Here is a 23,832-nt window from a genome sequence, read left to right as displayed (position 1 = left end):
GGCTAAATGAAACATTAGTTTTTGGAGCTTTTTGAAACCCTTGATTTACTGCATTATAGAACTTAATCTATTTGTCTGTCTACCTGTATATAGGACTGAGCAGGACGCCTGGGGGAGTGAGTAATGGCCGTGGGACCCCACCTGGAAGTGGTAAAACTGCAGCCACCACTGGCTCAACTGGACCCAAAGGGCGCCCTGCAGGCAGCTCAAGCCTATCTCAGCAACAGGTTTGTAGACTGCAAGTTGTCATCGATTATAGTTATGCCTGCTCTCACAGGTCACCATCAGTAGATAAAATAGCTCTTGTTTGATCTAGGCATTCCTTCTCAGTCATACATTATAGTTATACCCACTCCCACATGTCAGTGCTAATAGACAGAGTTGTCATCCATTACAGTTATACCCACTCTCACGTCACTGCCAGTAGATAGAGTTGTCATACATTATAGTTAGTTATACCCACTCTCCCATGTCACTGCCAGTAGATAGAGTTGTCATCCATTATAGTTATACTCACTCTCCCATGTCACTGTCAATAGATAGAGTTGTCATCCATTATAGTTATACCCACCGACACATCACCACCAATGAATACAATAGTCATGTTTAATCTCAACATCCCTTCAGAGTTATGCATTATAATTATATGCACCCTCACATATTTTGTCAATATATACTGTAGACTTCATTTTGTTTCTTCAGCTCCTACGTAGCTTATTATAAGGTAGGTTGCAGGGATCCATCAAAATAGTTGTATCCCATACCCCCTTTTATGTCAGTCATTAGATAGGGTAGTCTCCCTTTGTAGAAGCCCCCCCCCCCCTTTTTTATTAACTATGTTAGATTTTATGTGTTAATTCCAGAAACATTTAATCAGATCCAAAACCTGTGCATATTTAAAACAATCTTAATTTGTTTTGCATGTAAATATTTACATGAGAACACTGCCTGGGGTATCAGTAGAAACCAGTCATATATTTGAATTTCTAAAATGTAAATTTTAAATTTTGTATAATTTATCACCATATTCCATTGGAGTTCATTCATCCAGTTAAGATTAGCATCTGTTTCCATTTGATATAGATTGGTCTGCATGAAGAAGATTATTGTAACATCATGAAAAGTGCATGCATGACACACAATTCAATACAGAGTCCATAAATCATGTGGTATGGAGTTTGGGTATCATGAATACAGAGTCCATAAATCATGTGGTATGGAGTTTGGGTATCATGAATACAGAGTCCATAAATCATGTGGTATGGAGTTTGGGTATCATGAAAGAAAGATATAACAGGAAAGGCTAGCAGAAACTTGTACCGATAATATATTCAGTTGATACCAATGACTATTAAAATGTCAGATATTTTGCTTACAGCTGGACTTAAGTACAACAATTAAAAAGTATGTGGTGTACATATAATACACTACACAGTGACATATATCAGGCATTTATTGAAAGTGAATCTAGTTCCTTACATTTTTTTGTATAAATCAGTCTTTGCTTTATTTTGTGTAAGTTTTTGACACCTGCGGTATTATACAATGGAACCACAGTATTATACAATAGACCCACATTAATATACAATGGACCCACATTAATATACAATAGACCCACAATTATTACACAGTATACATATACAATAGACCCACATTATTATACAATAGACCCATATTAATATACAATAGACCTACAGTATTATACAATAGACCCACAGTATTATGCAATAGACCCACAAGTATTACACAATAGACATACAATAGACCCACAGTATTACACAATAGACCGACAGTATTATACAATAGACCCACAAGTATTACACTAGACATATACAATAGACCGACAGTATTATACAATAGACCCACAAGTATTACACTAGACATATACAATAGACCCACAGTATTATACAATAGACCCACAAGTATTACACTAGACATATACAACAGACCTACAGTATTATACAATAGACCCACAGTATTATACAATAGACCCACAAGTATTACACTAGACATATACAACAGACCCACAGTATTATACAATAGACCCACAGTATTATACAATAGACCCACAGTATTATACAATAGACCCACAAGTATTACACTAGACATATACAATAGACCCACAGTATTATACAATAGACCGACAGTATTATACAATAGACCGACAGTATTATACAATAGACCCACAGTATTATACAATAGACCGACAGTATTATACAATAGACCGACAGTATCTTGTACCCAGGTCTACACCACAATACATCTTCTTCTTATCTTGATTATTTTTCATTGCTGATTTAAATCTATATTTATTATAACCCATCTATTTTCCTTATTTTTATTGTTGACTTTTTGTTTTTATCATAAAAACATTATTTTTCATTATTTTTTATATTATTTTAATACCTGCAACATGCATTTTCCTTTTCATCTGTTTAACAGCTAAAGAATTAAGGTATTTATTTCAATCAAAGAACAATGAAAATATTGCAGTTTTAAACAGTGAAAATATTGCAGTGGTTAACAGTGAAGATATTGCATTGGTGCAGTGGTTAACAGTAAAAATATTGCAATAATATCAATACAAATTTTGCAGTGGTTAATATCAATAAAAATATTGCAGTGGATAATGTCAATAAAAATATGGCAGCAGTGATTAATAAAAATATTGCAGTGATTAACATCAATAAAAATATTGCAGTGATTAACATCAATGAAAATATTGCAGTAACATCAATAAAAATATTGCAGTAATATCAATAAAAATATTGCAGTAACATCAATAAAATATTGCAGTAATATCAATAAAAATATTGCAGTGATTAACATCAGTGAAAATATTGCAGTGATTAACATCAGTGAAAATATTGCAGTGATTAACATCAATAAAAATATTGCAGTAATAGCAATAAAAATATTGCAGTGATTAACATCAATGAAAATATTGCCGTGATTAACATAAATAATAATAATTCAGTGATTTACATTAATGAAAATATTGCAGTAACATCAATAAAAATATTGCAGTAACATCAATGAAAATATTGCAGTGATTAACATCAATAAAAATATTGCAGTGATCAACATCAGTGAAAATATTGCAGTGATTAACATCAATGAAAATATTGCAGTAACATCAACAAAATATTGCAGTAATATCAATAAAATATTGTGGTGATTAATATCAGTGAAAATATTGCAGTAACATCAATAAAATATTGCAGTAATATCAATAAAAATATTGCAGTGATTAACATCAATAAAAATATTGCAGTAATATCAATAAAAATATTGCAGTGATTAACATCAATGGAAATATTGCAGTAATATCAATAAAATATTGCAGTAATATCAATAAAAATATTGCAGTGATTAACATCAATAAAAATATTGCAGTAATATCAATAAAAATATTGCAGTGATTAACATCAATGGAAATATTGCAGTAATATCAATAAAAATATTGCGGTGATTAACATCAATGAAAATATTGCAGTAATATCAATAAAAATATTGCAGTGATTAACATCAATGAAACTATTGCAATGATTAACATCAATGAAAATATTGCAGTAATATCAATAAAAATATTGCAGTGATTAACATCAATGAAAATATTGCAGTGATATCAATAAAATATTGCAGTAAAATCAATAAAATATTGTAGTGATTAACATCAATGAAAATATTGCAGTAACATCAATAAAATGTTGCAGTAATATCAATGAAAATATTGCAGTAACATCAATAAAATATTGCAGTAATATCAATAAAATATTGTAGTGATTAACATCAATGAAAATATTGCAGTAATATCAATAAAACAATTGCAGTAACATCAATAAAATGTTGCAGTAATATCAATAAAAATATTGCAGTGATTGACATCAATGAAAATATTGCAGTAATATCAATAAAACAATTGCAGTAACATCAATAAAATATTGCAGTAATATCAATAAAATATTGCAGTGATTAACATCAGTGAAAATATTGCAGTGATTAACATCAATGAAAATATTGCAGTAATAGCAATAAAAATATTGCAGTAACATCAATAAAATATTGCAGTAATATCATTGAAAATATTGCAGTAACATCAATAAAAATATTGCAGTAATATCAATAAAATATTGCAGTAATATCAGTAAAATATTGTGGTGATTAACATCAATGAAAATATTGCAGTGATTAACATCAATGAAAATATTGCAGTAACATCAATAAAATATTGCAGTAATATCAATAAAAATATTGCAGTAATATCAATAAAATATTGCAGTGATTAACATCAATAAAAATATTGCAGTAACATGAATAAAATATTGCAGTAATATGAATAAAATATTGCAGTGATTAACATCAATAAAAATATTGCAGTAATATCACTAAAATATTGTGGTGGTTAATATCAATAAAATATTGCAGTGGTTAATATCAATAAAATATTATGGTGGTTAATATCAATAAAATATTGTGGTGGTTAATATCAATAAAATATTGTGGTGGTTAATATCAATAAAATATTGTGGTTAATATCAATAAAATATTGCGGTGGTTAATATCAATAAAATATTGTGGTGGTTAATATCAATAAAATATTGCAGTGGTTAATATCAGTAAAATATTGTGGTGGTTAATATCAATAAAATATTACAGTGGTTAATATCAGTAAAATATTGTGGTGGTTAATATCAATAAAATTATGTGGTGGTTAATATCAATAAAATATTACAGTGGTTAATATCAGTAAAATATTGCGGTGGTTAATATCAATAAAATATTACGGTGGTTAATATCAATAAAATATTGCAGTGGTTAATATCAATAAAATATTACAGTGGTTAATATCAGTAAAATATTGTGGTGGTTAATATCAATAAAATTATGTGGTGGTTAATATCAATAAAATATTACAGTGGTTAATATCAGTAAAATATTGCGGTGGTTAATATCAATAAAATATTGCGGTGGTTAATATCAATAAAATATTGTGGTGGTTAATATCAATAAAATATTGCAGTAATATCAATAAAATATTGCAGTGATTAACATCAGTGAAAATATTGCAGTGATTAACATCAATGAAAATATTGCAGTAATAGCAATAAAAATATTGCAGTAACATCAATAAAATATTGCAGTAATATCATTGAAAATATTGCAGTAACATCAATAAAATATTGTGGTGATTAACATCAATGAAAATATTGCAGTGATTAACATCAATGAAAATATTGCAGTAACATCAATAAAATATTGCAGTAATATCAATAAAAATATTGCAGTAATATCAATAAAATATTGTAGTGATTAACATCAATAAAAATATTGCAGTAACATGAATAAAATATTGCAGTAATATGAATAAAATATTGCAGTGATTAACATCAATAAAAATATTGCAGTAATATCACTAAAATATTGTGGTGGTTAATATCAATAAAATATTACAGTGGTTAATATCAATAAAATATTACGGTGGTTAATATCAATAAAATATTGTGGTGGTTAATATCAATAAAATATTGTGGTGGTTAATATCAATAAAATATTGTGGTTAATATCAATAAAATATTGCGGTGGTTAATATCAATAAAATATTGTGGTGGTTAATATCAATAAAATATTACGGTGGTTAATATCAATAAAATATTGCAGTGGTTAATATCAATAAAATATTACAGTGGTTAATATCAGTAAAATATTGTGGTGGTTAATATCAATAAAATTATGTGGTGGTTAATATCAATAAAATATTACAGTGGTTAATATCAGTAAAATATTGCGGTGGTTAATATCAATAAAATATTGCGGTGGTTAATATCAATAAAATATTGTGGTGGTTAATATCAATAAAATATTGCGGTGGTTAATATCAATAAAATATTGCGGTGGTTAATGTCAATAAAATATTGCAGTGGTTAATATCAATAAAATAGTACAGTGGTTAATATCAATAAAATATTGTGGTGGTTAATATCAATGAACAGTATGATTCTTCATGTATATTTTGCTTTTTGATTGAATGGAACCCATAAGATTATCAGGACAAAACCCACTGAAATATGAATTATCAATATAAATTTTATACAGAATTTTTTGAAACAAACATATATAGCTTATGAGAAACAAAGCATTCACCACCACTTGAGGCATTGCCCTCTGGACCCATTGCTACCCTGCAAGTAGAGACATTGTCTCCTACTACCCTGCCACTAGAGGCATTACCCCTTAGACCACCTACTACCCTGTCACCAGAGATATGACCCATTAGACAAACTATTACCCTGTCACTAAAGGTATTACCCCTTAGACCACCTACTATCCTGTCACTAAAGGTATTACCCCTTAGACCACCTACTATCCTGTCACTAAAGGTATTACCCCTTAGACCACCTACTACCCTATCACTAGAGGCATTGCCCACTGGATCACCTACTACCCTACGCTTGATATTTTTATTTCTTGAACTATTTACTCACAGTAAATGGAATTATCATAGTCTGCTGCTGAGGGGGAGAAAGAGAGAGAGAGATGGAGAGAGGAACAGGAGTGAATGAGGCTCAATTGTACAACATAGATTCAATTCTTACAGTCTATTGCTGAGAGGTAGAAAGGAGGCTCAATAGTACAATGTCCTAGTTACAGTATGTCAAGCTGTACAATGTCCTAGTTACAATATATCAAGCTGTACAATTATCCTAGTTATAGTATATCAAGCTGTACAATGTCCTAGTTACAGTATATCAAGCTGTACAATGTCCTAGTTACAGTATATCGATCTTTACAATGTCCTAGTTACAATATATCAATCTTTACAATGTCCTAGTTGCAGTATATCAAGCTGTACAATGTCCTAGTTACAGTATATCAAGCTGTACAATGTCCTATTTACAGTATGTCAAGCTGTACAATGTCCTAGTTACAATATATCAAGCTGTACAATGTCCTATTTACAGTATATCAAGCTGTAAGATGTCCTAGTTACAGTATATCAATCTTTACAATGTCCTAGTCACAGTATATCAATCTTTACAATGTCCTAGTTACAGTATATCAATCTTTACAATGTCCTAGTTACAATATATCACTCTGTCTGCGGCGGTTCGAGTCTAAGATTCAGCCAATGTGGGCATGTGAGAAAGCCTGCCAGTAGCTTCTCGTGGGTCGGTGGTTCTTTCCGGGGTTTTCCGGGTTCTTCCTCCACCATTAATACTGGCCGCCATGTATAGCCTATCGTGCTGAAAAATGGCGTTAAACCCCACAACAACAACAACAACAACAACAATATATCAATCTGTACAACTTTAGTGATAGTTATTGTTTATCAGTTTATATAGCTGTAATGATTGTAACAGTATATCAGCATGTACAGCAGTAATGGTGGTTGCAGTATATATCAACATATACAGATGAATTGATGATTACAGTATATCAATATGTACAACTGTAATAATTGCCACATTATATAAATATATACAGCTGTAATGACTGTTACAATATATCAACATGGAATAGATGTCATGATCTGTGTACTTCTTCCAGTAAAGCATAATTCTACCACTACATGCCATCATGGCCCTTTTCTTAACCCAGGCCAATAAGTATGATGAGGCAGATGATCTCAACATGACCCTTGTTGAATCAGGTCATGTCCTTCACAGAGGTCAAACCAGGAGACAACAAACTGTGGAAAATCACCGGGATGCTCAGACCTTGAACTCTAACATAGCGACAACTGCTTTCAGACAGAAAACCTCACCCATGAGGTATTTTCTAGTTGGCTTGTTCTTGTATTCACTGCATGTTTTGGTTATGTGCATGAGGATAATCCTTTTAATTTGTTTTGCTTTATTTTTGTTTTTTCCTGAATTATTGTTTTGTTCTTTATAGATATTTTAAAAATGGAAAAAAAGGTTTTAATTTCTTTACTAAGCTCTTGAGCCTCAGCTTGTTCTTCTGGCTATGCATATGGCAAGAATGCCTCTGGCTATGCATATGACAAGAATGCCTCTGGCTATGCATATGACAACAATACCTCTGGCTATGCATATCACAAAAAGCCTCTTGCTATGCATATGACAAGAATGCCTCTGGCTGTGCATATGACAAGAATGCCTCTGGCTATGCATATGGCAAGAATGCCTCTGGCTATGCATATGATAAGAATGCCTCTGGCTATGCATATGACAAGAATGCATCTGGCTATGCATATGAAAGAATGCCTCTGGCTATGCATATGAGAAGAATGCCTCTGGCTATGCATCTGGCAAGAATGCCTCTGGCTATGCATATCACAAGAATGCCTCTGGCTATGCATATCACAAGAATGCCTCTGGCTATGCATATGACAACAATACCTCTGGCTATGCATATGTCAAGAAGGCCTCTGGCTATGCATATGGCAAGAATGCCTTTGGCTATGCATATCACAAGAATGCCTCTGGCTATGCATATGACAAGAATACCTCTGGTTTTGCATATGAAAGATTGCCTCTGGCTATGCATATGACAATAATGCCTCTGGCTATGCATATCACAACAATACCTCTGGTTATGCATATCATAACAATACCTCTGGTTATGCATATCATAACAATACCTCTGGTTATGCATATCATAACAATACCTCTGGCTATGCATATGACAAGAATGCCTCTGGCTATGCATATCACAAGAATGCCTCTGGCTATGCATATGACAAGAATACCTCTGGCTTTGCATATCACAACAATACCTCTGGTTATGCATATGACAAGAATGCATCTGGCTATGCATATGAAAGAATGACAAGAATGTCTTTGCATATCACAACAATACCTCTGGCTATGCATATGAAGGAATGACAAGAATGCCTCTGGCTATGCATATCACAGCAATACCTCTGGCTATGCATATGACAAGAATGCCTCTGGCTATGCATATGGCAAGAATGCCTCTGGCTATGCATATCACAACAATACCTCTGGCTATGTATATGACAAGAATGCTTCTGGCTATGCATATGACAAGAATGCCTCTGGCTGTGCATATGACAAGAATACCTCTGACTTTGCATATCACAACAATACCTCTGGCTATGCATATGGCAAGAATGCCTCTGGCTATGCATATGACAAGAATGCCTCTGGCTGCTCATTAACATGAGAGCAGATGCACAAAGTTGCAGGTTGAAACCACAGCAGAATCATATCACAGACATATAAAAATAATAGTAGCAGCTGCCACGCTTGGCACTCATCATTAAGAGGTAAGTGTTAGGAATGGTTGATCTGGTGTCAGGAATATGTGACTAGGGAGAACATGATGCTACATGTCAGCGGCATGATCCACCAGTTCTAAATATTACTACAAACTGTCACGCTGCAGACATTTTAGCAATATGACTGAAAAATTGTTATAGCTGCTTTACAAATCCAAATCACACACACACACACACACATTTACATATATGACATGAATGCCCCTGGCTACCCATATGACATGAATGCCCCTGGCTACCAATATGACATAAATGGCCCTGGCTACCAATATGTCATGCCTTGTTAATTTAATATAACTAAAGGGAAGAGTTGTAAGCAAAGAAGAAGCCATACCTTAATTTAATTTTATCAAACATGATGAAAATAAAATTAACCCAGGTCTTTTTAATGTAGTCTCATACCATTCAAGTACCATTTGCCACACAGAAAGTGCCCTGTCAGACAGACAGCATCCTGCCATGACAGGCAACCATTCCCTGAGAAGCAACATGAACACTGCATTGACAAGCAATGAGCATCCTGCCCTGATAGGCAACCAACACTGTCTTGACAGCCAACCTGTGCTCTACACTCACTGCTCTGGGAACAACACTGTCTTGACAGCCAACCTGCACTCTACACTCACTAATCTGGGAACAACACTATTTCATGATTGTGACTATCTTGGTATTGAATTGTTTTTCTACATTTACTTAATTCAGTATTGTTATACTTGTAGGATTGAATTGTGTGCAAAGGATTGATGCACTTTTGCACCAATGCTCCATAAAGAAAGGGAGACAACTGATAATTTGCATTCAAGGTGGCATTCAAGAACCAGGCTTTTGGAGAAACAAAACTCCCTTGTGCATGTTCATTATAAGTTCTCACAATTTTCATCCAGTAGTACCTGTGCATCGACAGTGAAATAATAGTTTTAGGTTCAAGTATTCTTTTTTTTACAATTTTTCCAATATATAGGCTTCTTCTGCAAAATTATGTTAACTTCTGTCCAGTAATTATTTTCAGCCAGGTAGCAACTTTTATTTTGTTAAATGTGTTGTTAAACAAAACATAGACTGGTCACATAGTTCATAAAATACAAAATATAGACTGGTCACATAGTTCATAAAATACAAAACATAGACTGGTCACATAGTTCATAAAATACAAAACATAGACTAGTCACATAGTTCATAAAATACAAAACATAGACTGGTCACATAGTTCATAAAATACAAAACATAGTTCATAAAATGCAAAACAGAGACTGGTCACATAGTTCATAAAATACAAAACATAGACTGGTCACATAGTTCATAAAATACAAAACATAGTCTGGTTACATTGTTCATAAAATAATCTGTTGTTTCTGACCTAAATGAACTCTATCAAGTCCTCTGCTTTGCGTTAGCATGAGGGCACTAACAAGGTTTCATTTTAATGAACTCTATCAAGTCCTCTGCTTTGCATTAGCAAGAGGGCACTAACAAGGTTTCTTTTTAATCTTAAGATGAGGACTTTAACATTTTTTCTTTGATTTAGAAAAAGAGACTCAAATTAGTCCACTGTTTTTATTTTAAGATGATGTCTCAAATAAGTCTTCTGTTGTGTATGGAACAAAACTTTAACAAGTGGTCTGGGATTTTTAACAAGAGGACTGTAATGTGTCATATGTTTTGGACTTAGAAAAAGAACTCTAACAAGTCATCTTTTATTTTTAGAAAGAAGACCATTACAAGTCCTCAGCTTTTTGTTTAGATTTTACTTTTTGTTTTCTTGAGTACTTAAATTTTGGATTGTTCTTTTTGTTTTATTGGCTATTTTAAGTGCATTTTGGTATTTTATTGGAATTTTGATATTTATTTTGAATTTCATGTTAATTAGATTTGATTGGAGCAATACAAATATAATGTCATAATAAAAAAAACTTAAAAGTTATAAGGCAGAAACTCCATTAAAATGTGTATTTCATCATTTAATATCAAAATAACATAAAGAAAAGGCATAACAGTTACAAGGAGGAAAATAAATTCCATTAAAAATCTATATTTCATCATTTAATAAAAGAATTCTAAATGAAAAATGTTTATATTTTCAAAATGAAGATTTCAACATTGTGTTTGTTTGGTAAATTATATAAGGGTTTCATGTACAACTTTGAGAAAGATCACTTAGAGAGATGTCGGGGTGGGGATAGTTGGAAATTACATAGTTTATTTATGCTTATATTTTGTATCCAGGTGACTTGTGTTTCATTTGACCATCAAACTTTTTATAAAATAATTATATCTGTATATTATATAAGTATGGTAGATATCTATATTAAACTAGATATGTAACAGTGTTTACAGTATTTACCTAAGTTCTGATTTGAATGAACAGTTATCTTGTACTCACAAGAGAGAGATGTGGATGACAAGAATACCGGTAATGACAGGAGTGAAGACACTAGTAATGACTGGAGGATGGTAAGTACACTGGTATATAACACTAGTAATGACTGGAGGATGGTAAGTACACTGGTATATAACACTAGTAATGACTGGACGATGGTAAGTACACTGGTATATAACACTAGTGATGACTGGACGATGGTAAGTACACTTATATAACACTAGTAAAGTCAGGAGGATGGTAAGTATACTGTTTTATAGCACTAGTAAATACTGGAGGACGGTAAGTATACAGTCACAGAATACAAGTAAAGACAGGAGGACAGTAAATACACTATCTTAGAATTAGTAAAGACTACATATCCTTTCAAAAGAACTTGACTAGATTGCTAATAATAATTTTTACTACATATTTCAGGGGAGGGGGTCAAGGCACTAGCAGTAGACCCCATCACATTCCTGCCACATCATCTCATCATATTAAGAAAAATAAGACTAGGGGTACTACCAGCACCATGCAGAAGGAGTCCAGATCTGGGTACTACAGCAGTAACTCTGAGACTGAAATCACTCAGTCCCATTTATCATCTAGCCTTGCATCCAGGTTATGTCACAAGTGTGGCACAAAGTTTCCAGTAGCCAGAGCTAAGTTTTGTTGTGAGTGTGGAATCCAAAGGATGAGGATATCATAGAAAACCAAACGTCAAACTCAGCATGTAACCTATTTAATATGGACATCTGACATATGTAACCTATTTAATATGGACACAGAGTGTCTCTGATCCCAGACTACTGTAGTTAAAAACAAAACAATCTGACTTGTCAGAAAACTGTGGATTCCTATAATTGATCACGACTGCACAAGATTTATTTTGCCAAATTTAATTGAGATGCTTGCTTCCCATTTTAGTCATAGAAATATATACATCTTTTACAAAAATGATTTTTACCAATTAGTCATAATTTATAGTGTTCACATAGAAATATCCTACATGTTAAGAAGAGACCAAAATATAATATCCCATTTTTATATTAATTCATTGATAATCCTATTTTACAAAATGTTAGAAATTTTATTACAGTGGATATCTTTGTCTGACAATAACACCAACCCCTACTTTATGAATGCTTGCTATGAGGCACATCTTATTGTGTCATGATGTTGTCTGCCTGTCTGTACACCAATATTTTTTCTGCATAGTAAATTAAGTTCTTCACAGAAAGCGGTTATGAGACTGGATGAGATAAGGAAGAACTATTGATTTGGGGGTCAAGGTCACTGTGAATAAAAAGAGAAAACTTGGCTTCTGCACAATAACATTAGTTCTCTTTCATGTACCTGGACTCAATGTATCATGTCCCTGGACTAAATGTATCATGTACCTGGACTCAATGTATCATGTACCTGGACTCAATGTATCATGTACCTGGACTCAGTGTATCATGTATCTGGACTCAATTTTGTGGATGGTTTGCACTTGATGTAAGAAGAATCCTGGCAATTTCAAGGTCAAAAGATCTACCTAGTCACTTTCAGTAAAAGAAGAAACCTTTTTCTACAAAATAACAGTTATGTGTCACAAACCATGCCCAAACTTTGTGATTTGTTAAAAATGCAGTGGGTGGGTATATAATGCACTATTCATTGTACTCAAATTGACAAAATGTAATGTCTTATCATGTCAGAAATATTGTATATTGATTCGATAAAGGATCCTGAAAAGTTTTAATTTTTGTTCTGAATAACACAAAAGCTGTTTATTCTTGTATCATCAATTTTTTATAAATCCCTTTGATATTCTTTTGTTGCGGTAAAGCATTAGTGATAATGCTATGTCTATCTTTTATGAAAGGTATAAATTTGGATGTGTACATGTCATATGAAAATCATCACACAGTGTATCATGTGTGTCTTAGACTTAATGTCTCAAACTTTTATTACATCTGTTTCTGTCATGGGTTACAATATATTGTTACACATTTCCACATTGGGTTACAATATTCACATTTCCACATTGGGTTACAGAATTTTGTTACATCAATTTTTATCATATTTTAATATTTTTACATCTATTGCTTCTATAAATTACAGATTTTCTTCACATCTTAGGTTACATTAGTTTGAGTTAAGATAATATCATGTAATTTGCATATCTATGTTCAGTGTATACATGAAGTATTGCTTTTTTGTGTGATGCAATTAAGACTTGATCTCACTTCTTTATGATAATGAATAATATATTTATACCTGTATCGACTTTATGAAAATATCACTTTATACATTTGGAATCTACACACATGTTCTTTGCCGCCCACTCCCCTAAAAGCCTCCTCTGTGTACCCACACATGTGAGCATTACATATTGATTGTGTTTTTGTCTCCAATTTCTGATTCATTTGTTGTCCACATTATTTAAAGTCTGTAATATGATTTGACAGCCAGCAAGGAGTAAAGTGTAAATTCTGCTTGATACATAGCCATGATCCAATGATTGACTATCTTCAAGGTGTAAAACATAACCCTTGATCTGATGTCTGTCTGTCGGCAGGTGTACTGCATAACCCTTGATCTGATTGTCTGTCTGTCGGCAGATGTACTACATAACCCTTGATCTGATTGTTTGTCGGCAAGGTGTAATACATAACCCTTGATCTGATGTCTGTCTGTTGGCAGGTGTACTACATAACCCTTGATCTGATTGTCTGTCTGCAAGGTGTACTACATAACCCTTGATCTGACATCTGTCTGTCGGCAGATGTACTACATAACCCTTGATCTGATGTCTGTCTGCAAGGTGTACTACATAACCCTTGATCTGATTGTCTGTCTGCAAGGTGTAATACATAACCTTTGATCTGATGTCTGTCTGTTGGCAGGTGTACTACATAACCCTTGATCTGATGACTGTCTGTTGGCAGGTGTACTACATAACCCTTGATCTGATTGTCTGTCTGTTGGCAGGTGTACTACATAACCCTTGATCTGATGACTGTCTGTTGGCAGGTGTACTACATAACCCTTGATCTGATGACTGTCGGCAGGTGTACTACATAACCCTTGATCTGATGACTGTCTGTTGGCAGGTGTACTACATAACCCTTGATCTGATGACTGTCTGTTGGCAGGTGTACTACATAACCCTTGATGACTGTCTGTTGGCAGGTGTACTACATAACCCTTGATCTGATGTTTGTCTGTCGGCAGGTGTAATACATAACCCTTGATCTGATGTCTGTCTGTTGGCAGGTGTACTACATAACCCTTGATCTGATGTTTGTATGTCGACAGGTGTACTACATAATCCTTGATCTGATGTCTGTCTGTCTGCAAGGTGTACTACATAACCCATGATCTGAGGTCTGTCTGTTGGCAGATGTACTACATAACCCATGATCTGATGTCTGTCTGTTGGCAGATATACTACATAACCCTTGATCTGATCGTTTGTTTGTCGGCAGGTGTACTACATAACCCTTGATCTGATGTCTATCTGTCGGCAGATGTACTACATAAACCTTGATGTGATGTCTATCTTTCGGCAGATATACTACGTAACCCTTGATCTGATTGTTTGTCTGTCGGCAGGTGTACTAAATAACCCTTGATCTGATGTCTATCTGTCAGCAGATGTACTACATAACCCTTGATCTGATGTCTGTCTGTCGGCAGATGTGCTACATAACCCATGATCTGATGTCTGTCAGCCGATGTACTACATAAGCTCACTGTCTTCAAGGTATAATGCATAATGACAGATCTCATGGCTCAGTCTCCGTATAGTGTTTTGTTAGTTACAGTAAGAATTGCCTACTATTGGCATACAATTAACCTATCATAAATGCAGAGCTAACTATGCCGACTAATTAGCATTCCAAAAAATGCAAAAGTCAGATTTGTTTCATTTGATTATACCAGTTTGGATTTACATTAATTCTTTGCAAATTCATTACAATTTTGTTTTACTATTTGAAATTTGTACATGCTATATAATTTAAGTCACCTTGGTTATAGGCATTGGATGAGAATATCCATCAAGCTTAATGTTGTACCTTAGATAACATAAGTGTGAGCTGTCTCTAATATCGGGTTGAAATGATAACACTCAGTGTCGATTGTGGGATTTATTATGAGATGAAATGGTATGAAATAAACCTAAAACAATACAAAGTGCATACTTAGAATACAAGACAAAGTGCTTACTTAGAATACAAGACAAATACAATACAGAATATAACCAACACAGATACAATAGACAGTGTACAACCCACCCATCGGCATTTATAATTTTATCACAGAAAAATATAAATCATACCTTACCAGACTTGAAGGGTATATTTTTTCCCAATTATATTCAATCCCTGGTCTTTCACTTGCATGAAAGACAAGTGCTCTTCTTCTTCACCACTCTTACTACTGGAGGTGTTGTCCATGTCAAGAACTAGAGTAGGAATGCCAGAAGTTTTTGTTAGTCTGGTGGGGAACTGACTTTAATATTCATGAGGCACGGGAATCATGCACCGTGATCAATTACTCACTTGCTCACTCACTCATGACAAACACATAAGGCCTACAACATTTCCTAGCATTAGTAATTATTAACAACCCATGGGTATCATCACTGGTAGGCTAATGCTTATCAGCAGTCGAAGTGTATCAGCACTGGTTGGCTAAGATTTATCAATAATCCATGGGTATCAGCACTGGTAGGCTAATATTTATCAATAATCAAAGGATATCACTCTGGTAGGCTATGATCTATCAGCAAACCAAGGGTATTACCACATGATGATTTCTACATTTGGTGATAGGTTAATTGTTACTAGTAGGAACAGCAGCATAAATTCAATGTATTTTACCTAATTCATTTAGATACACACCATATATTGTCTTGAAGAAGGTGAACAGGACATAAAGCTTCTTAGCCAGTTATGTAATTTTTCAAGGTATCTGTTTACATGGTCCCTTGCATTTTGGAAAATAAGCTAGAAATTATTAGTCTAGAGGGAGGCGTCTGTTTTTTCAAGGGAGATAATTTTGAAAGAGTATGACGTGAAATTTGTAGTATTATTTATTGTTTGTTGTTTTTTAAATTAGAGTTTAGTGCTTTGGATTTTCTTACAGCTAAATCAGTTCAGTACTTTGTTTCCTTTAATAAAATCAAATTAAATTTGTGTTTCCATCTTACACTACAGTTAAGTCAGAGTTCAGTGTTTTGGGTTTTCTTTGTACAGAGCAGATAAGTCAGTTTAATGTGTTGTGTTTCCACCTTACACGGCAGTTAAATCACATTTTAATGCTTTGGGTTTCCAACTTACACCTCATTTATTAGGTAATTTCCTAATGAATCAGTATAAATCAACCTATACAGTGTTGTCAGTATCATTCAACTGTTTTTTGAAAATGTTCATTAAAATATTTTAAATAATTATATCATCATGTGGAGACAATTGAATTTTGCATGTACATAAAAGTTTTGTTTATTTGTGGCTTTTTTCACCACAACAATCCTTACTAAAAGATGTATATGTATATTTTCTGACTAGAAAAAGTCTCTTATTTTCTTGGATACTGCTGTGATACCATCTCCTGAGGGCAATTAAGGTTTGATGTTAGTAGTACCCATGTTCCAAGGGCAATTAAGATTTGATGTTAGTACCCATGTCCCAAGGGCAAGTACGATTTGATGTTAGTGTACTCATGTCCCATGGGCAATTGCGATTTGATGTTATTAGTAACCATGTCGCAAGGGCAATTAAGATTTTATGTTAGAAGTACCCATGTCACAAGGGCAATTCAGATGTGATATTAATAGTACCCATGTTCTGATGGCAGTTAAGATCTGATATTATTAGTACCCAAGTTCAGTTAAGATTTTTGATGTAAGCATATGATGTGATTTTTATATTTATTGTATACGGATAGATTTTTATTTATGTTCACATATGGATATATTTAATGTGTGGGCTAGGGATTTATATCAATTGCATAAGGTGATGAATAGTCAAACTAAAATCCAGGAATCAGTCTGGATTCGATAATATGCATGTTCTAATGGGATCAAATCCAGGAACCAGTGTGGATGAAATCCAGGAACCAATGTGGATTATTGGATGAAATACAGAAAGGGATGAAATAATCGCATATTCCATATTTTATGTTATAGTAGTTTTCATATATAAAGAAAAATGTTTTTAATTTTTGTTCCACTGGGGGATTGTAAAGAGGTACATATTTATGAGATGTGTTTTTAAAAGTGAGGCGCAGTTTCTACTTTTACTTGATTAAAATATATGTTCTTCTGATGAATTAACCAAATGTTGAACTGCATTGGCTTAGTGGTTAGCATCCAGGACTTGCAAGTCAGAGGTCATGTAATCATGTCTAAATCAGCCTGGGTTGACTGTGTCTGTGGTTAGCATCCAGGACTTGCAGGTCAAAGGTCATGTAATCATGTCTAGATCAGCCTGGGTTGACAGTGTCTATAGTATTTCTCTTGGTATAGCACTTTGCTCTCATTAACTCAGCACTTAGTGATCTTTAATGTGTTCATGTGCTGCCAGACAAACCGATTCTTCAAAGAACTCACTGATACAGAAATAATTGAAAACTTCTGATTGACTTTTGTGTACATTCCATTTAATCAAGATGTCTCACTATAAGTACACACACTGGGATTTCAGTTTGCATACTTTGTTATTGAAAGTGGAATAAAAATCAAACTTGGTGAAAACTTTGGCAAACAACTGAGAAGCTATTTTCTCTATGTGGTGCCCCACAGGCAGTCATAGAGTAACAGTGCCCCACAGGCAACTGTAGAGTAACAATGCCCCACAGGCAATCATAGAGTAACAATGCCCCACAGGCAATCATAGAGTAACAATGCCCCACAGGCAGTCGGAGAGTAACAATGCCCCACAGGCAGTCGTAGAGTAACAATTCCCCACAGGCAGTCGGAGAGTAACAATGCCCCACAGGCAGTCGTAGAGTAACAATGCTCCACAGGTAGTCATAGAGTAACAATGCCCCACAGGCAGTCGTAGAGTAACAATGCCCCACAGGTAGTCATAGAGTAACAGTGCCCCACAGGTAGTCATAGAGTAATTAAGCATGGCTAAACAGTAGTTGCACACAATACTGAAGTCAATAACTGGATAGTTAAACAGTATAAACAAAAACAAAAGAAACAGACAACTAGTTTTACTTAGAATGAGGCCTCTTTATGAGAAAACACCAGCATAATTAACAGAAACAATCTTGTACTGTCTAGTTTTGAAGGAAACACCGTCATAATTAACAGAAATAATCTTGTACTGTCTAGTTTTGAAGAAAACACAAGCATAATTAACAGAAACACTCTTGTACTGTCTAGTTTTGAAGAAAACACCATCATAATTAACAGAAACAATATTGTACTGTCTAGTTTTGAAGAAAACACCAGCATGATTAACAGAAACAATCTTGTACTGTCTAGTTTTGAAGAAAACACCAGCATAATTAACAGAAACAATCCTGTACTGTCTAGTTTTGAAGAAAACACCATCATAATTTACAGAAACAATCTTGTACTGTCTAGTTTTGAAGAAAACACAAGCATAATCAACAGAAATAATGTTGTAATCTAATTTAATCAACAGAAACAATGTTGTAGTCCAGTTTTGAAGAAAACACCAACATAATTAACAAGAACATTTTTGTACTGTCCAGTTTTAAAGAAATAAAAGTAACATTTTAAAGTCCATGTACAGTTTTTGTGCTGTGATTGTTGTTCACCATGACAAAATAATAAAGATTTTTTTATTTTCAAAAATTAGAAATCATTCTTTTTTTTTATTTCAAATTATGTCAGTCGGGGTTTTATTTCAAATTATATGTAAAACATGGTTTGTTTTGCATGTGACATTAGTTTTTCTTTGATTTTATTTTTGACATGGTAAAAATCGTTTATTTTTACAATATCCAAAGCGAAAAATGGATCAGTAATTATTTTTTACCATTATTTTTCACTTATACTTTGTAGAGTGACGGCTAAAACTGTCAGAGAGATACAATATCCTGATACACTTTTCACACTTTATGAGAGCAACCCCTCACCCATACACACAATTGATTTTTGTATGACTGCCATCACCTTATTGGGTAACCACAGACAGTGATTTTTGTATGACTACCATCACCTTATTGGGTAACCACAGACAGTGATTTTGTAGTCCGTCCAGTATATTTTTAGTATTTTTTATTTTGTCCTGTATATCTTTAGTATAGTATTTGTTTTTGTTTGATCAAGTTTATCTTTACTGTTTTATTTGGCACATTATAGTGATGCCACATCTTTATACTGTCATCATTTACATGTCATTAGTTATTGAGAGATTGGGAACAGTCATCATTCTTTTTGTTTCTATGCACGAAAAATTAATAATTGAACAACAAGAACCCACATATTAGTATGAATATACTGCCCACAGATTCAGGTGGACATGTGTACCAAACAAAACAGGATCAATGCATCATGGGATATCACATCTGTTATCACATAGTGTATTAAGCATATGATCAATGCATTATGGGATGACACATTTGTTATCACATATTGTATCATCATGGTCAGTGCATCATGGGATATCACATCGGTTATCACATAGTGTATTAAGCATATGATCAATGCATTATGGGATGACACATTTGTTATCACATAGCATGCCAACAAAACAGGATCAGTGCATTATGGGATGTCACATTTGTTATCACATAGTGTATCAAACATCATGGTCAGTGCATTATGGGATGTCACATTTGTTATTACATAGTGTACCAACAAATCAGGAGCATTGTATTGTGGGATATCATGTCTGTTAGCAGTGGTATACAAAGATAAATGCAACATAATGGTGATGGTTTATATTAGAGGAGAGTTTTTGTTTTGCTAATTTATATGCAAATTAATGTTTGTACTTTTGAGGACCAGCTGTTCTTTTCCAGTATAAGATAAACTTTGCAGAAGCAAGATATATTGATCTCTTTGGCATATGTGTGGGTATCTGTATGTGTGTACCTTCATCCACACCTTAAGTCTGACTTAGTGGAAGCAAGACATCTTTGGCATCCGTGTAGGTATCTGTGTCTGTACCTTCATCCACACCAGTGATTAAGGTCAGTGTTCATGTGTTTTTAGATTAATCTCTGTCTTAAAGACATTTAGGTTGTGCCTTAAAAAAAGGCAGTTTCAGCAAAAAGTTTATTGTAATGTGTCACACATTATCAGATATGTCCCCTGTACATGCTCTACCTTCTATAAATTACTGTAATTCTTTATTGGACTGTAAACTTGTGTTACTGTTATGTACCCTATGGTATTTTTTAAAACTTAGACCAAATGGTAATGTACCCTATGGTATTTTTTTAAATTAGACTGAATGGTAATGTACCATATGGTATTTTTTTAAATTAGACTGAATGGTAATGTACCCTATGGTATTTTTTTAAATTAGACTGAATGGTAATGTACCATATGGTATTTTTTTAAATTAGACCAAATGGTAATGTACTCTATGGTAAATAAAATTAGACCATTTTGTTACAGATTGGATTTTAATTTTTGTAAGTAATAATGTAGAGACTGGGGTCTGAACAGTGATGATATGTAAGGTTGTATTTGCTTTCACAAACACACTCTAAGACATCTGAATCAATAAAGTGTCAACACAAACACACTCTAAGACATCTAAATCAGTAAAGTGTCAACACAAACACACTCTAAGACATCTAAATCAGTAAAGTGTCAACACTCTAAGACATCTAAAGCAGTAAAGTGTCAACACAAACACACTCTAAGACATCTAAATCAATAAAGTGTCAACACTCTAAGACATCTAAATCAATAAAGTGTCAACACAAACACACTCTAAGACATCTAAATCAATAAAGTGTCAACACAAACACTAAGACATCTAAATCAATAGTGTCAACACGAACACACTCTAAGACAGACAAGTCACTAAAATGTCATTACGAGCACTCTTTAGGATAACTAAGTCACTAAAATGTTGACCAATAGGATTTATTATAAGCCAACACCAGGATTTGGTTCAACTAACAACAGGATTTATTATAATTCAGCAAAATATAAACTTAAGCAACTTGAAAAAATATTTGTCTTACAGGAGCTAAAGATGTCAGTAGTATGGTATTGAGTGCATACTTATCTAGGGAAGGGTTAGTCACACACTTGGTAAAAGAGAGATGTATTATGTGTCTGTATGTAGTTTATTTCAGTTCACAAACTTTTATTGAAAATTTGAGCTTTGCATAGCTTCTGTTTCTTTTAATTTTGGCTTGATGTTATCTGCACCAAATATTTACACAGAACCAATAAAGATTGTTCTTCTTTAAGCTTATCTTTTTTCATTGATTAATAATTGTTTCAGTATGAATTCTTTCTTCATATGGAGAATGTCTCTTATTGGGCTCTTTCTTCATGTGGAGTAAAAGTGTTTTAGGATCATGTTTTCAGTACAAAACATTGAATTGAATGACCTAAAAGTTGATAAACTATCAGTAAAGACAATTTGACCCCCACCCTTCATCTTTGGTGAAGAAAATCAATTGTCGTGCAGCCTGGAACAAGTTTTAAATTTTGATAAGCAAATAACTTTTCTGTCACTTGCACATAATGCTGTACAGAAAATGACTGTCACTTGTACATAATGCCATACAGAAAAGGACTGTCACTTGTACATAATGCCATACAGAAAAGGACTGTTTGGTTTGGTGTTATATGATACAGCAATACAATCAGGTTATTTAGTGCCAATGCAACTGGAGTAAAGTGCATTACCCCAGGACTCGCCATGATAACTGACACAAGCTGATCCATTGGCAGGATTCAAACCTGCTCCCATTCAGTTGTGAGTCTGGAACACTAACCACTGAGCCACCACAGCTCCAACAGAATATGAGAGACAGTTGCAGATTCTTAACAATATGTATTCTACAACCAAATGTCCACTTTTAGATGTCCACTTGTGTTTACTTATCCATACATACTTAATGAAAGAACAACCTGTTACTGCAGTCATCATATGATTAAACTGGTTGACAGATGCCAAAATATGACAGTGATCCTTATCATAAAACATGTCATTTGATGCTTAAACTTGTCAGTGACTTGCCAGTTGCCAAAATACTGCTTTCGTCCCTGTGATCAGCATGCTTAAACTTGCCAGTGACTTGCCAGATGCCAAAATACTGCATTCATCCCTGTGATCAGCATGCTTAAACTTGTCAATGACTTGCCAGATGCCAAAATACTGCATTCATCCCAGTGATCAGCATGGCATCAGCTGCTTAAAGCTGTCAATGACTTTGCTATTTAGATGCTTAAAGCAATGATATGTCCAAAGTGTTGCATTTTGTGTGTCTTGTTCAGATGCTTATACCTGTCAATGACAAAGCAATGATATGTCCAAAGTGTTGCATTGTGTGTCTTGTTCAGATGTTTATACTTGTCAATGACAAAGCAATGATATGTCCAAAGTGTTGCATTGTGTGTCTTGTTCAGATGTTTATACTTGTCAATGACAAAGCAATGATATGTCCAAAGTGTTGCATTGTGTGTCTTGTTCAGATGCTTATACCTGTCAATGACAAAGCAATGATATGTCCAAAGTGTTGCATTGTGTGTCTTGTTCAGATGCTTATACCTGTCAATGACAAAGCAATGATATGTCCAAAGTGTTGCATTGTGTGCCTTGTTCAGATGCTTATACCTGTCAATGACAAAGCAATGATATGTCCAAAGTGTTGCATTGTGTGTCTTGTTCAGATGCTTATACCTGTCATAATATTGCCAAATGCTGACTCTTGTAATACTATGAAGGCGTTTAATGTATGGTCAAGTAAAATGCAGATTCTTGCTAATTTATTGGACACCCATAATGCCATTGTACATTAAGCTTCATGAACCATGTCATAGTCATGTAACAGATATAAATTTGTCAGCAGCAAAAATTCCAGTCCCATAAATATTTTGCAGCACACATCTGACATTGACATTTCAAGTGTGGAAGTACATCATGCCAAACCACCAATTTCAAGCTTGTATTTAATATGGTAAATTCAGATGTCATGTGACACGTTTATCTATAATGTGTGCTTAACTTTTGTCCATTATTTCAGATTGCACTTTAAATGT

General features: G+C 33.7%; 1 protein-coding gene across 3 annotated transcripts in view; it reads left to right on the top strand.

Annotated features, from left to right (window-relative positions):
- The window catches only part of LOC149791147 (zinc finger C2HC domain-containing protein 1B-like), an 84,205-nt gene extending 62,174 nt beyond the window's left edge, over window positions 1-22,031 (top strand). For 2 of the 3 annotated variants that reach the window (XM_089973068.1, XM_089973067.1), the window contains exons 7-9: window positions 94-227; window positions 7,600-7,772; window positions 12,060-22,031. In XM_089973068.1, coding sequence (XP_089829194.1) covers window positions 94-227; window positions 7,600-7,772; window positions 12,060-12,333 — 581 coding nt within the window. In that variant the 3' untranslated portion in view covers window positions 12,334-22,031. The remainder of the gene's footprint in view (window positions 1-93; window positions 228-7,599; window positions 7,773-12,059) is intronic. The other variant, XM_089973069.1, reaches the window with a different exon arrangement.
- The last annotated feature ends 1,801 nt before the right edge of the window (window positions 22,032-23,832 follow it).

The sequence above is a fragment of the Sinohyriopsis cumingii genome, chromosome 10 (genome assembly GCF_028554795.1).
Source record: "Sinohyriopsis cumingii isolate HCF-2022 chromosome 10, ASM2855479v2, whole genome shotgun sequence".
NCBI classification, from domain to species: Eukaryota; Metazoa; Mollusca; class Bivalvia; order Unionida; family Unionidae; genus Sinohyriopsis; species Sinohyriopsis cumingii.
The sequence above is the reverse complement of the archived record's forward strand: the minus strand, read 5'-3'. Positions and strand labels throughout refer to the sequence as shown.